The sequence below is a fragment of the Phascolarctos cinereus genome, unplaced genomic scaffold, assembly GCF_003287225.1.
Source record: "Phascolarctos cinereus isolate Bilbo 61053 unplaced genomic scaffold, phaCin_HiC Scaffold_8;HRSCAF=390, whole genome shotgun sequence".
Taxonomy (NCBI): Eukaryota; Metazoa; Chordata; class Mammalia; order Diprotodontia; family Phascolarctidae; genus Phascolarctos; species Phascolarctos cinereus.
The window spans coordinates 12,139,076-12,154,381 of record NW_027556291.1 but is presented as its reverse complement, the minus strand read 5'-3'; the positions used below and the strand labels follow the sequence as shown (position 1 = coordinate 12,154,381).

The 15,306-nt window shown below is 38.7% G+C and overlaps 1 protein-coding gene across 3 annotated transcripts in view; it reads left to right on the top strand.

Annotated features, from left to right (window-relative positions):
- The window catches only part of DIAPH2 (diaphanous related formin 2), an 817,355-nt gene that overhangs the window by 589,110 nt on the left and 212,939 nt on the right, over nt 1-15,306 (top strand). For all 3 annotated transcript variants that reach the window (XM_078147949.1, XM_078147948.1, XM_078147947.1), the window contains one exon: nt 2,501-2,664. In XM_078147949.1, the coding sequence (XP_078004075.1) occupies nt 2,501-2,664 (164 nt within the window). The remainder of the gene's footprint in view (nt 1-2,500; nt 2,665-15,306) is intronic.

Here is a 15,306-nt window from a genome sequence, read left to right as displayed (position 1 = left end):
ATTAGTAAATCTTGAATAAATTAACTTTGTAATAAATGGAAGAATGGGGTTGATGGGAGTTCTTCCTTTTGGAGCTTTTTTCTCAAAGGTTATATGGAAACAAGTTAATGCTATCTCTAGTTTTCAGACAGTATATATTTCTGACTTCCTTTCATTTCAATAGATAATTATGCCACGTTTCTAACTCCAGCTCTTGTGAAGGTTAAGTGGGTCTCAAGTTGATTTTTCCGTGTTCCTCAACAATCCAACAGAACTGACATTTTATAATTCATGGATTTGGGGATTAAAATTTGGGTCAGTAATGTATTGCCTGAAAAGGTGAGAAAGTACAAGGTCTAATTGGACTCCCTTCTGCCAGAAGATGATACATCAACTCCTTTCCCCACAGCCCTTGATTTTTACTTCTCAGGGAACAAATTCTGTGTCAACAGAGCCCTTCTGAAGTTGGAGGTTGTCCACTTTGTGGGAAATTTTAAATGGTCTTCTCGGACTAGCACCTGATCAGGAGTATCTTCTTTCTAAAGGGTTTTGCTTAAGTCACAGTTTTGAAATGATATATTTTGTTTTCCATTAAGTATCTGTGGTAAAAAAAAAAAGATTTTGTTATTAATTTTATAGGGTTTTTTAAGTAAATTTCAAATTAGACAAGTCAAGTAAAGTTATGGATTTATTTTTAATAGAACGAGGAAAAATTCTTTAATTAATTTTAAGTAAATTCTTCCCACTTGGCCCTACTAGATTGTCCACTTTTTATAGGTCAGTGACCATTTCATCATTTCTCCCACAGCATGGAGCTTAGTAGCCTTCAAGTAGTTGACACTTAGTGAATGCCTGGAAGAATAAATTAACACATGAGGATGGTGATGTTACCCACATGCTTTTCACCTCAAACCCTCTAGTAAATGGGACCTAGTGTCACTCTCCACCAGTGGCATCTTTTATCCACAAAATAGTCACATGGAAGATAAAAGAAGGTCTGGGAGATGAGAGTGTTCTCAGTTTTCTCATTCTAAGCTAAACCATGTCCAGAATTTTCCAGGTTTGCCCTTGCTGTTGGTGCACGTACTCAGAGTCCGTTAGGATTTCAATGAACACTTTCTGTTCTCATGAATTGTACACAGCTTCAAGGACAGTATTAGCAGGTGAAAAATTGGGTTATGTTAAATGGAGACCTTGAAGTCTTGGCCTTTTTTATTATCTTTGGCTTTTTCACTGTGGAGTACAGATGTTGAGCTTTTAGAAATATGCAAACAGTTTAATACCTTGCATTGTAAACAGATTACAAGTAAATGACCTTGGAAAAGTGTTTTTGCCTGGTAAGTCCCTGGTGTGACTGATTTCTCATTTTTCTGTTTTATTTCATTAAAAGAGACTAGGAAAAAAAGAAGTGGTTTGGTTGTTGGGCTTGGGGTATTTTTTTTTTGGTCTATGCTGAGAAATGAGTAATTTTTTTGTAGTTTTGCCAACTCTCCAATGTGATGAAAATATCTTTGAAACATGAGCATGCTTCAAATCCCCCAAAATCCAACCTACTTGTCAGATGTGCTCTCTTTCAGACAGGGACCTCAAAGAATGTGGTGGCTGCTCAGGTGATGATCCTCTCTGAACCTCCAGATAGGTTGGTCCTCAAGTGACAAGGAAACATTCCTTCCTGGGAGATTTTTTTTTTTGGTAACTGTTGGTTTATCCAAAGTAAATTTATTTTACCCTGTGCACAGCTATATCTGAAGCCATGATGATGGTAGGAAGGCAGGGGCATGATGAGGTGATCCTTGTCTGTTGTTTCAGACCAGTGGTATACTGAATGGCAAAATGTACAGAATTTTCTCACTACAAATGATAAAACTTATGCAGTGGATGACAGAATCGGAACCTAAAAAAGGTTTGAACAGGATCTAAAAAGGTTTCGGTTGCACCTCATAAGGTTAAAATCAAAGATCATAAAAGTCAAGTCCTGCACTTAGGCTCAAAAAATCAGCTTCCCAAATGCATGATGGAGGAAATGAAGCTTGGTAGAAGGTTATATAAAAAATAAATAAACTACCTTGGGAGTTTTAGTTGATGGCAGGCTCAATGAATCAGTAGCGGGATGTTGTAGCCCTTTGCCTCCCTCCACCCCCCCCCCCAAAAAAAAGGTACAATAATTCTAGTCTGCATTAACAAGAGTATATCCTAGAGGATGAGTGAGATGATAGTCCTCCTAAAGTCCCTTCCCCCTCTCTTCCTCTGGTTGTATACAGTGTCTTATTTCTCGTGCTTTCTTTCTAAGTACCTTTGTGACTTTTTAGTGGTGGTGGTGGGAAGGGGTTTGCTTTCATGTAAATGCTATTGCTTTAAATACTTCCTGCCTGTACAGTACTGTTGAATCCAGATTGATTAGACGTTTCCCAAATAAAATTCCCTGATATTCCTACACTATAGAAATGACAGCATCCATCTTACATTGTAAGAAATGCCTTGGGATGTGGCATTGGGTTTTCTTCCTTAACACAAACCTACAGCTTTGCGAAGAGTGCCAGAGACCAGTATGAAAAGTTGTTGACCATGCACAACAACATGGTAAAACTCTATGACAATCTTGGCGAGTACTTCATTTTTGACACCAAAACGGTGGCAATCGACGAGTTCTTCGGTGACCTCAGCAGCTTCCGCACTTTGTTCCTGGTGAGTAAGATGTGGCCCATGTGTTCTGTAGCCACCAAAACTCTTCTAATGGATGGAGCCTATTGATTGCATTGATTTTGTGTTCTATTGCTATAACAGGCGGTGACAGGGAGTCTTATGAATATGACATGGATAAAATTGTTTGCTGGGTGAATATATAATGAGTCCCTAAATGAATTAGCTTCAACTTTAGCTATACACTGGAGATGATTTTTTGAAATCCGATATAAAATGGATGAATTGTTTCTTTAATGGTCCAGATTCTTACACAGCATAATATTTTAATGAAACTTAACTAAAAAATTAATATCTACAATCTTCTTTCATCGAATATATTGAAAGTTCATGATTTATGAATGTTTCTTGCGTGGCATAAAATGAGAATCTGATGTTGAATTGAACCATGGAAATGACATTGAGTCCCCAAAGATCCTTTCACAGTTTAGGGGGAATGGGAGGAAAGGTGTATTATACTTGGCAATGGGAGTAATTGGCAGCAATAATAGGATATGGGCAGCTGGGGTCTAAGATATTATCTTGGGGAAGAAAAGTCCTATGAAGAGATTGTTGCAGGAGTCCAGGTGAGTGGGAGCGAGGGCCTGTTCTATGATGGCAGCGTTGGGAATAAAGAGGAAGGAAAACATGTGAAAGATGCTGTCGGTTGAAAATAACGTGGATGTGTAACTGTTTAAATATGATGAATGAGAGACCCCAGAGATTGAAAATAAGCTCTGTGGTTTGAACATCAGAGCCTGAGTGAACAGTGGTGCCACTCCCCAAGAGTAAGGAGACAGAAGCTTGATTATGATAGTTGAAGATATGGGAGCGAATGGAAATTGCACAGGGGAAGAGGACTCAAGGATCAAGGACACAAACTTGGGGATGCCTTCCCATCTTAAGAGTTTGGGCTGAAGAGGAGCAGGTAAGACAGAGCAAACAGATGATTTGAGAGATAGATGGTGACCTAGGAAAGTGCACATTTTCTGAAATCAAGGGAAGTGATGGGGAGCCACTGAAGTTTGTCGAATAGATGAGTGGTGTGGTCATAACCCCTGCTTTAGGAAAATCACTTAGGATAGACTAAAGGGAGCAAATTAAAAGTAGAGAGCCCAATTAGGAAAATTGTAAAGAACTCTGATGTTCTGAGATTCACATTTCAGAACTCTGATGAAGTGCTAATTTAAAAGGCTGTAACATCAAATGGGTGGAATACTGGAAAGGTAATGAAGAGCTCTAGGACATAATACCATTTCTTCCCTAACCACTTTCTCTTTATAGAAGTTATAGAACCTCTCTCTGAAATATGGACCACTATTGTTAGACACCCTCCCTCCTCACAGAATATTCTTAGGCCCAGAGTTTTTCACTGTGTGTTCCCTCCCCGCCCCTCCCCCCCCAACTCCCCCTCCATTATGTGCTTTAGAGGGAAAGCCTTCAGTGGTCTTTACTTAATTAGCGTTTCCAAAGATAGTCACTGAATCAAAGAAAGTTAAACAGAAAAAGCCTGAAGGAGAAGAGAAAGTCAGCTTTAAGAGTTTTTTCTAATTTAGTTCTTTCCTTTACTCTCAGCTGCCTTCTCACTGACACCCACTTTCTTCCTTCTTGCCTTCCTTTTACAGGAAATAGTCAGTTTCTAAATGCTAGAGCCACCTTGAAGTGACCAAGCTAGTGATCTGACTTAGCACCCAGCGTGGGTAGGTTCTACAAAATGGACAAGAAGCACTGATGTCCTCTAAATAGCTGTTAATCAAGGTCCAGAGAGCCCCAAGCTGGCAGGCCCCCTACAAGCATCGAGATGTTTGTAAAAGACACCTTGACTTGGCAAGACGATATTTCCCGAATTAGGTCTTGGTGGAGGCTCTCTCTTCTCTTAGGCTGAGGAAATTGATTACAAAGTCTCTTAGCCTTTTGAAATAAGGCTCCTTAGAATAGTGATCATTTTATTCTTTTTACTCATAACTCTAGTGCCTGGCCCAGAGTTGATGCTTAATAAACATTTGTTTATCAATAAGTTAATTACAAGTAAAAGAATAGTATGAGGGCAGCTAGGAGGCACATGGATAGAGCACCGGGCCTGCAGTTAGGAGGACCTGAGTTCAAATCTGGCCTCAGATGCTTGACATATGCTAGCTGTGTCACTCTGGGCAAGTCACTTAACCCCATTGCCTAGCCAAAAAAAAAAAAAAACCTCAAAAATAAAGAATAGTGTGGAGCTTACAATGGTTGCATCTTCCCCGTGAGTGCCAAGATCCCAAAAGACAGAAGACTTGAAATTCCCAGAAGGTAGCTTTTTCTCGGTGTTCACAGGAGTGCTAAAGAGGAGCCTCCCCAGAGAAAGCCATCTTAGGAGATGTTGTTGTCCTGCAAAACCGAAATGAACCACACAATAAGAGAGGGCCCTCGATCAAGGGGGAAACAGCCTCTTGAAGATGACCCAATTGGAAGTCATCAGGTGTGAGTGAAATTAGGAGCAATTCACATTTGATAGTCTTCAATTCATAAGGATTTTGAAACATTATAAAAGGTGAAGGTACCTGAAATCAGAATAATGTTTAATGTAAGAAATTGGGAATATTTATTTCTTTATTCAGTGTTAGGGATTTGACTTTTGCTACCTAGCTTCTCAGTTCCTTCCATTATGTTTTGAGGTAGACACTCTCCATTAATAACATATTTCCATTAAACGTGTAGCTTAGGGTGGGGCACAAGCTGGAATGCATGCACTCAATCCACATGTGATTTTACTCTATGCTTCTGTTAGTCTATCATTTCAGGTGGTTGACTGCACAAATAGTCTTTCTTTTTCTTTTGAGATTTTGGGAATAGAATATTCATTGTCAGTGAACTTAACATGTTTCACTACCATGCAGTATCTTGCTTAGGCATTAAAATTAATTTTAGCTGTTGGGAGAGTGATCAAGGAAAGTATTATACTTTACTAGCTTTTATGGATCAAAAATAAATTATTGAAAATAGACTTTTCCATCTCTTTTAAATATTCAGATTCCTGTTGCTTCTGTTTTTATTTATAATAAAAATACAAACAGTAATAAAAATAAAGATAATAATGATGATGATAGCTAGCATGTATTTTGCACTTTAAGGTTTTCAAAGAGCTTTACAAACATCTCATTTTTATCCTCACGACAACCCTGAGAGGTAGTTATTATTATCTCCATTTTAGCTATTACTATCTTCATTTTCCAGATGACGAAACTGATGCAGGCAGCAGTAAATGTCTGAGGTTAAATTTGAACTCAGGCCTTCCTGACTCCAAGCTGAACAGTATTTTGCACAAGTGCTCAGTACGTATTTGTTGAGTAATTGTCCTTATGCAGTTTCTTGATTGCCATTAATGTCATCAGTGAGTTTTTTTAGCCTTCCTTTATTTGTTGAAAAATGCCTTAGAAATTGTGTTTCCATTATATTTAAGGCAGCTGAGCAAGTAAATCCCGCCCCCCCACACACCAAAGAGGTGCTTACTAGTGTTCAGTTCTGAGTAGCTCAGTTCTTTTGAGAGCCCTCTGCTGACAACACGGCTTGGCCAACAGGCTTCGGTGCTTCCTGTGACCATGAGCTTCTCTGAACTGGAATAGGTTGGATGGGGCTTCCCGGTCCCGTGGAGTGTGCGTATGCCTGGCTGACGTAGCCCCCAGAAACACCGTGCCACAATGTGGTGTTGGAGTTTGACTTCAATCAGGTTAATAAATAAGCTCAAACTTGATTTTTAAATTTTTCTCAGAGTTTTTAAAGATGGTTTCAAATATTATCTTCTGTGATCTAGAAAAACATCAGATCTGTAAACTGAGGTCAGAAAATCATGCAGCTCTCTCTTCTTGGCTTGTCATTTGATCTCTCTCATCCTTGCTCCGTCCTTCCTCCTTAACTCAGTGTCTTTTGAAGAGATATGAACTGGTCCAGGCTCTTAGAAGACTTGCAGTGCTTTACAGAGGCAGTTTCCCAAATGATTTCGCAGTGTTCTGAAGGTGTTAATGCACTTCACAGAGAGTCATTTGTATACTTGGAGAATAAGCTTATTAAAACTTAACAAACTTTATTCATTCGTATAAGAGGGAAAAGTACAGGTGATTGAGTGCATTTGAGACACTTTGGATGTTATTCAGTGATCTTACCTAAAATACAAACTTTCTCATGTCCAAGCCCAGAAAATTCTTTAATCTGGAACATGCTTGGTTAAAGAATTGGTGAGTACCTATGAATTATTCATCTAAGTCTGGATATATCTTCCCAAAAATAATTATTTCTAGATTCCGGATTGATAACATTACTACCTGAATCCATCAGCTGAGAAAATGTAACCCTACAACACTTCAATTATCTCCTTACTTGAGATTACAACTCAATGTGTGTAAATGTGCAAATATGTGTCTGTATATCCTGAAAACAAGAGATATATGTGTGTGTGTGTGTATATGTATGTACATATACTGTGTGTATACACATACACACACACGTGTATGCCATTGTATTCACAAAATAACATAACTGCAAAGTCGAAAGGGAACTAGCAGCCATACAGTCTAACCCAATACTCCCAAAGAATCTCTTCTTGACCATCCCTGACCAGTTGTCATCTTGCCCGTTCCACTTTGGGATAGCTTGAATTTAAAAAAAAAATGCTGACATCAAGCCTTTCTTTGTACCTTTATTTGTATTTTCCACCCATTACTTCCAGTTCTTCCATCTGTGACCAAACAGAACGAGTCTCATCTTCCCGCTACAAGACAGCCTTTCAAGTGTTTAAAATCAACAGTCTTGTCTCCTCTGATACTTGTCATTTCCAGGCCCTTCAGTCAATCCTCATGACATGAACTCAAGGTCCTTCACCTTCTGGGTTGCCCTCCTCAGGGCACCCTCTACCTTATTTAATGTTTTTTTTCCCTAAAATGTGGTGTCCATGAAACGTACTTCTTCTCTAACTTCCCAGGATGGTTATGGTGGTTGAGATGCCCAAACCATCAGTGTATTTTCCTAGTGATATTCTACCATCCTTGCAGAGTTCTCATCTCATAAGTTATGTTTTACATTCTGTTTGGGAAAACCAAACTGGCTTGCCTGTTCATCATTCCAAACATGTGCCCTGTGCCTGCCTACCTCCCTGTCTTTGATCAAACTATTTCCTCACTGGTCTTTAAAGCCCATACAAAATGGCCCCTCCTCTCGGAAGCTGCCCCATTCACCAATGGCTTTTCTTACTTTGGACATCACAAAGCATTTTGTCTGTACTTGACTTATACCATTTTATGTTGATATGTTTTATGTTCAGTTCTTCCTCTCCCATCTCTCCTAGTGCCTAACACATAGTTGGTGCTTATGAAAGGTCTGCTGAAATGAACGGCTTTCATCAGAGCCAGAATTAGGAAGTTGGAAGAAGACTTTGAGCTGACCTTGACCTTCAGAAGTGCACTTATGCTGGCATAATTCCCCAGAGTGTCACATTTGACCCTAGGCTTATGTCTGATGAGCCAGTTAGCCACAGGATTAAGGTAGAGAAGAATTCAGGGAAGAGATATAGAAACATATTAGAGGCAAACAAAGGCACCATTTGTGGTTTATGGTGGATATTCCTTCATTGCTTCTTAATTTGGCTTTAACAAATTTTCACTTTTCCCATGCAATATACCTTTAGATATATGAGGATTAATTAGGTTGTAATGAAGCTTAAATAATATGGGCCCAATCATTTTAACTTTATTTGTGACTACCTGGCATTCCCTGAAAACTTACTAATTCACAAAGCACTTTGAGAAAAGAATCTGAGCTGAAATGCAATGAGTCACCAAATTGGGTGACAAGAGGCCACTGGAGTGGAGAACAAGCTGATGTTGGAACCACAAAAGGCCTGGGTTCAGATTCTGCTTCTGGGCTAGTCGCTTATCCTCTCCATACTCTAGCTAACTCTCTTAGACTATGAGTCAGTTGCTAAGCAGCTACCAAATTGCATTGGGAGTGGGAGTTTCCTCATCTGGGCATTTCCTTTTCCAGTGATATCCTAGATCCAACCCTTTTATCCTACCCCTACTATGTGCCATGTGATGTTCTAGGCGCTGGAGATAGAAAGACAAAAAAAGAAAAGCTCCCTAGCTCTTAGGTATTCTGTTGAGGGAGAAAACACATAAGGACTTAAGTCTCTTGAGAATAAATACAAGGTAAGGAGGAGGGGCAACACCAGCAGTTTGGGGGAGGTTAGAAAAGGTTTTGTGTAAAAGGTTCTTGAGCTTTGTGTTATCTGAAGCTAGGGATTCAGAGAGCCAGTCAGTTGAGGAGGAAGTGCAGCTGGGTAGAAGATAGATTTGAGGTAAGGAAGTCAAGGAGAATGCTTTTGTAATAGGCTAGGTGAAAGGTGATGAGAGTTCTCACTAAAGTGGTGACTCTGTGAGTACAGAGAAAAGGTCAGATGCAGGATGTCCTTTGGATGTAAAAATGGCAACATTTAGCAAAATACTGGATATGTGGGTTTGGGAGATGAAGGAGTTGAGTGTGCCACTGAGCTCACAGACCTGGGAAACAGGAAGAATGGTGGTTCTTTAGACAGAAAGACAGAAATTTGGTAGAAGGACTGATTGGTAGGTGGAGTTAATGAGTTTTGTTTTGGACATGTTGAATTACTGATTTCTCTGGGACATCTAGTTTCAAGTACCCAATAGGCAATTTGTAATAATGGACTAACGCTCTAGAGAGAAAATGGAACCGGGTATTCAGATCAATGAATCATTTACATAGATTTGGTCATTAAACCCATAGTAGATGATGATGTGTACTAGAGAGAGTATACAGAGGCCAAAGAAAAGAGGGCCTGGGACTGGATCCTGAAGGTTAATACTCATAATTAGTTATGATGATCCAGCAAAGGAAACTTAGGAGTGGTCAGACAAGTAGGAGGAAAATAAGAAAAGGAATGTTATAGAAGTCCAGAAAGGAGGCAGTATCCAGGAGAAGAGTGTGGTCAACATTATCAAATACCACAAGAGAGTGAAGAAGGATGAAAAATGAGGCCCGAGAAAAGCCCATCAGATATGGATCAGGAATCAGTGACTACTTTTGGGAGAGGGGGTTAGTTTCCATTAAGTGATGACATCAGAAGCTAGGTGAAAAGAGCTGAGGAGTAAAAGAAAAGAAAGTGAAAGCAACAAGGTAGATAACTTTTTCTAGGAGTTTAGATGGCAAAGGAAGCAAGGAATCAGCTAATATCTTGAGGGAATTGTGGGACCCAATGAGTTTTTGTTGTTATTTAAAGAATAAGGGAGACAAGCATATTTGAAGGCAGTAGGGAAACAATAGTGAGGTAGAGGTTGAATATGAGAGAGACAGACAGACATCTGTATAATAAACCAAGGAGCATTTGTTTCGTTGTAATATATTTAAAAGGGTCTTATGGAATACAGTGACATCTGCTATCCAGCATTTATCATTGGTGTTTCTTCATGAACTTCCACATTGTGCTTGTACACAAGCACACATAGTTGATATGCCTTCTGAATCATCAGAGTAGGATTAAATTAAGTATGGTTTAGTGTTGCCTGTGCTTAACTGACTTCTTGAAAACTGGTGATCTGTGAATGGTACACAGTAATCAAAACATCCAGTTCACCAACTATGCCATGCAAGTTTAATTTTTATTCCAACATGACTGTATTCTTTTAAAAGACATAATGCCAGTTAATAGCTTCTGCATTTTATTTTACTCTTTTCATTGAGCCAAACATAGATGTCCTATTTTTTTCTGCCATCATCATTCACATTTGTTTTAAAAGAGAATGGCCTAACATTCGGGCTCTAACTATATGTACTGGAGAAACAAAGTGGATGAAAAAATCACGTTGCTCAGATTGATATGCAGTTGGAGGAGCAGCCCATTGAATTAGTCCATCAGAATAGGAATTTTAGACAGGTCACCCAGGTCCAGGTTGAATAGGAGATATAGAAATGACCAGGTTCCATTCAGGAAATCATGCAGCCTTCAGGCTTCTTGCCCATTCTTTTACACCACTATTATCCTGGTGAGGTTATAAGGTTATATAAATCATGGAAATATTGGCTTCTAAAGGATCACAGGTACAGTTGACCCAAAGGGTGATGAAAAGATGCCTAGTGTTTGTGTATACTGACTGACCAGTGATAACTTCAGCTCAAGAAATGACATAAAAGCAATTATCAAGGACATGAAAAATGACAAAAGAAAGTATACTGGCCAGATAGTGAAAAGTATGGAAACTAATGCACAGCAAAGAGTTAAGCAAAATCCAGTCTCACCAAAAGAATAAAAGTAATAATTAAAGCCTACAAATAGGAAGGATGTTAAACATGTGTTTTCTATTTCTTTGGTCATGATTAAAAACAAGACATCCAAATAGATACTTATTTCTAATGAGATCACAACAACAAGACAGTGATGTAGATTAAAAACAACACTGAGCGATGCCTAAAAATACAGTGTAATTACCTTGGGGCTTCCAGCTCCTCTGAACACATGATTTTTTTTTTTTCAGGAAAAACTGGTCCCTACACGAAGCTAATGTTAAATTATACCTGAACATCAGAAAGAAGTAACTTTATATAGAACTTAGTATGGGTATAGCTGGCCATTTTCTTTTTTTATTTAGTATTTTATTTTTCCCCAGTTAGATGTAAAGACAAGTTTTTAACATTCATTTTTAAAACTTTGAGTTCCAAGTTCTCTCCCTTCTTCCTTCCCCACCCTATCCCCCCCACATTGAAAAGGGAAGCAATTCAATATGTTATACATGTTTAGTCATGCAAAACGTATCCATAATAGTCATGTTGTGAAAGAAAACGTTGATAAAAAAGTTTAAGAAAAATAAAGTTAAAAAAACATCAGTTCTCTGGGGATGGATAACATTTTTCATTATAAGTCCTTCAGAGTTGTCTTGGATTGTTGTATTACTGAGAATAGCTAAGTCATTCACAGCTGATATCTTATAATATTTGCTGTTACTTTATACACATTACATTTCACTTTACATCAGCCCATGCAAGTCTTTCCAGGTTTTTCTGAGAGCATCCTACTCATCATTTCTTATTCCACAATTGAATTCCATCATAATCATATACCACAAGTTGTTCAGTCATTCTCCAGTTGATGGGCATCCCCTCAATTTCTAATTCTTTGCCCCCAGAAAGGGCTGCTATAAATATTTTTGTGCATATAGGTCCTTTTGCTTTTTGTTATTTATCTCTTTTGGGATACAAACCTAGTAGTGGTATTGGTAGGTCAAAAGGTATGCTTGGTTTTAAAGCCTTTTGGGTAGCTGGCCATTTTCAATGGTCTTGCTATATTGGTCAAAGATATTAATCAATAATAACATGTCTCTCATGGACTATACCTAAAGACCTCTGACAGTAAAGGCAGAAAATCAGGCCCATGATGCAAGCTTCTGAAGTAAGAGGTCTTTCTGCATCTTCTTTTCCTATTATATATGTTCTCTGCTACATTTTTTTCACCTTTGTGTTTTACATTTGATTGAAAATTTAGTTTGGTTTCTTATTTTTCCATGTTGAGTTCAGAAGTGAACAACTACCTATTCTTTTTTTGAGCAAATGAGCTAATTGCTTCTTATTGTGGTCAAAAACATTCTTGCCGTGTACATTTCTGAGTTATCACCTGCTATTATGATTGACAACTGTCCTCAGCAATGGCACTATCAATTTGCATTATTTACAACAATAGTCACTATAATGAGTGATCAGTGTAACTTTCAAATTATTTTTTTCTGTCTGTATTTGAATACTCTACTTTTTGGTGCCCAATGTGAAATGGCCTGAATTGGCAAGTGAAATTTGCAGTATGTCAGTTATTAAAAACATTAATTTGGCACCTGGAGATTTTCAAAGATGGGATTTTCTTAGAGCATTTCATCTCTCCATTGTTCTCATCACAACATGACATCTCTATCCACAGAAGAGTAAGTTTCTGGAGGGTATGGACCTCCCTGACCATTGTTCCCCCAGATGTTGTCCCCTATTAAGATCTAAGCTCCTGGAGGGCGAGAACTGGTATGCTTGTATGTATTTGTAACCCAGGTCTTAGCATAGTGCCTGACTCACAGTAAACGCTTAATAAATGGCTTTTCATTCACTATCAGCATGCAGTGTTCTGAGGCAAAATTAGAACATGGGGCTTACTGATTATAGGATGATCATTCTATCTGCTCTACCCCAATGTCTCTCACATGACTTCTCTGTGTATATATTGTATCAGCCTAATGGAGTATAAGCCCCCAGCTCCTTGAAGGCAGGGAATCTTGGATTTTGTCCTTCTATGTCCACAGCCTAATGGTGCCTAGCACATACCAAGCTTTTGATAACTGTTTGACAAATTGGATGAAAAGTTTAGAAAGAGATTTCATAAGTAACTGTGGCTTTGTTGGAATGTAAAATGTGAAGAATGTCAAATAAAGCTGGGCAATGAAGTTGTATCCTTATTTTATATATCCTGCAATACTAGGAATGAGAGTTTGTACTTCAGTCTACAAAGAGAGTTTCTGTAGGGTTCTTCATAGAGGAGTGATGTGATCCAAGCAAATATATTTTAAGTACTTACACAGTGAAGGAAAGGATGTATTGAAAAAGCAGGAGACCAGGAGCAGGAACTTCAGTTAGGAGGCCATTCAGATATTCTAGATGAGAAGCAGTAATGGCCTGAAGTAGGATGTTTTCAGGGGAAATGAACTGGTAGGGGCAATGATGATGATAATAATAACAACAATAATGGGAATAATAATATTTACAGAACGTTTAGTTGGCACTGTCCTAAGTACTTTAAACTTATTATTTTATTTGATTATCACAACAACCCTGGGAGGTAGATGCCATTGTTATCACCCCCATTTTACTGATAAGGAAACTGAAGCAAACAGATGTTAGGTGATTTGCCCAGGGTCACTTTCCCAGAAATGGATTTAAGAGAGATTTTGGAAATAGAATCAAAAGTACTTGGCAACTGATTGGATATGAGAGGGTGAGGATGAGGCAAGGGGTGAAGGCAACACTGAGGTTCCAAGCCTAGTTGACTGCTGTCAATAGAAGTAGACATTTCTGCTTGGTATTCTGCACTTGGAGCTAAGACCCTTTCCACTTGACCATCTCCTATTTGGATTCGTTTCCTTTGCTTTTCTGACATTTCTCCCCACCTTTTTTTTTCTTAACATTCCTGATCAAGCCTCTGGCAGACTCAGTTCTCTCTAACTTTCTATCTGTTACGTTTAAGACTTCACCTATAGCCTTTGCTTATGTACTTGGCTTAATATCTTGGTTGCACCTTGATCAATACCTTTTTTTTTTTTCCCCAAAGACCCCGAGTCCACTTCCCCTGGCCCCTTCTCTGACATGAGCCAATTGAAAGAGGGGAAAGAAGATAACCTCTAAGCTCCTTTCTGTCTCTCAGATTCTGTCCCTCTATAAAGATAGAAATAGTCTTAGGTGATGTAGACTACGTAGAAGCATGGATTGTTATGAGGATAGCGCACCAATAGTGTCAAAGTGGTGTTGACAGTCAAGGGAATCTACCCATCCCTTTCCCTTCTATCATAATTTGAAAATTTGACAAGAGAACAAGAGACATCATCAGGGAAAAATAGAGTTAGGAAGCTTATGGAGTAATTATAGAAGAACTCAAAGATATAGGAACATTTGTTAACACTAAAGTGTATGTTTGTTCTGTAGGTCTAAATGGAAAGGATTCATGGCAAGGCCAACAGTCTGGTGGATATAGAAGGGATAAGGGCTCATCTGTATGGGAATGAAACAGCAGAGGTGAGGGCTTGTGCCCAGAGTGGTTATTATAGATAACAGGGATGAAGAAGTTAAGGTGGAGGGACAGATCAGTGAGAAAGAAGAGGTACGATACCAATCAGTGACACAATTCCATTTAGAAGGTTGGGAAAAGAGATTGATAGGATCCCTTCTTCCCACACACATCAAAAGAGAGACACCATAGAGGGGAAAAACAGTAATCTTCCACCCCTATCCCCTTCTTCACACGCTTATGCGTGCGTGCACACACACACACACACACACACACACACACACACACACACACCAGAAGATAAAATATTTAAATTTTAAATTAATAAAGTTGAACAGTGTCCACACAATTAAAAATTATTGTTTTGTCATGTCTGAGTCTTCCTGACCCCATTTGGAGTTTTCTTGGCAAAGATACTGGAGTGGTTTGCCATTTCCTTCTCCAGCTCGCTTTATAGATGAGGAAACTGAGGCAAACAGAATGAAGTGACTTGCTTAGGGTCACACAGCTGGTGCATGTCTGAGGCCAGATTGGAACTCAGGAAGATGAGGCTTCCTGATTTCAGGTGCAGTGCACTGTCCACTTTGCCACCTAGCTGACTCCCAATTAAAAATAGTATAGAGTAACTGAATCAACTAAAGTACCAGAAGTGACCAAGCCAGAAAAAGAACTCACATGAGTTAATCCTGTAAGACATCCTCAGATTAATACATGGTAAATTAAAATAATCAAAGCTTAGCAGTGCTAAGAAAATCACAGGACCAAATAAAAGATAAAGATATTTTAAGCATCAGTGGAAGAACATTAAGAATTAAGATGTATAAAAAAGGAGGAAATGATGAGGGAAATGGGTAAAA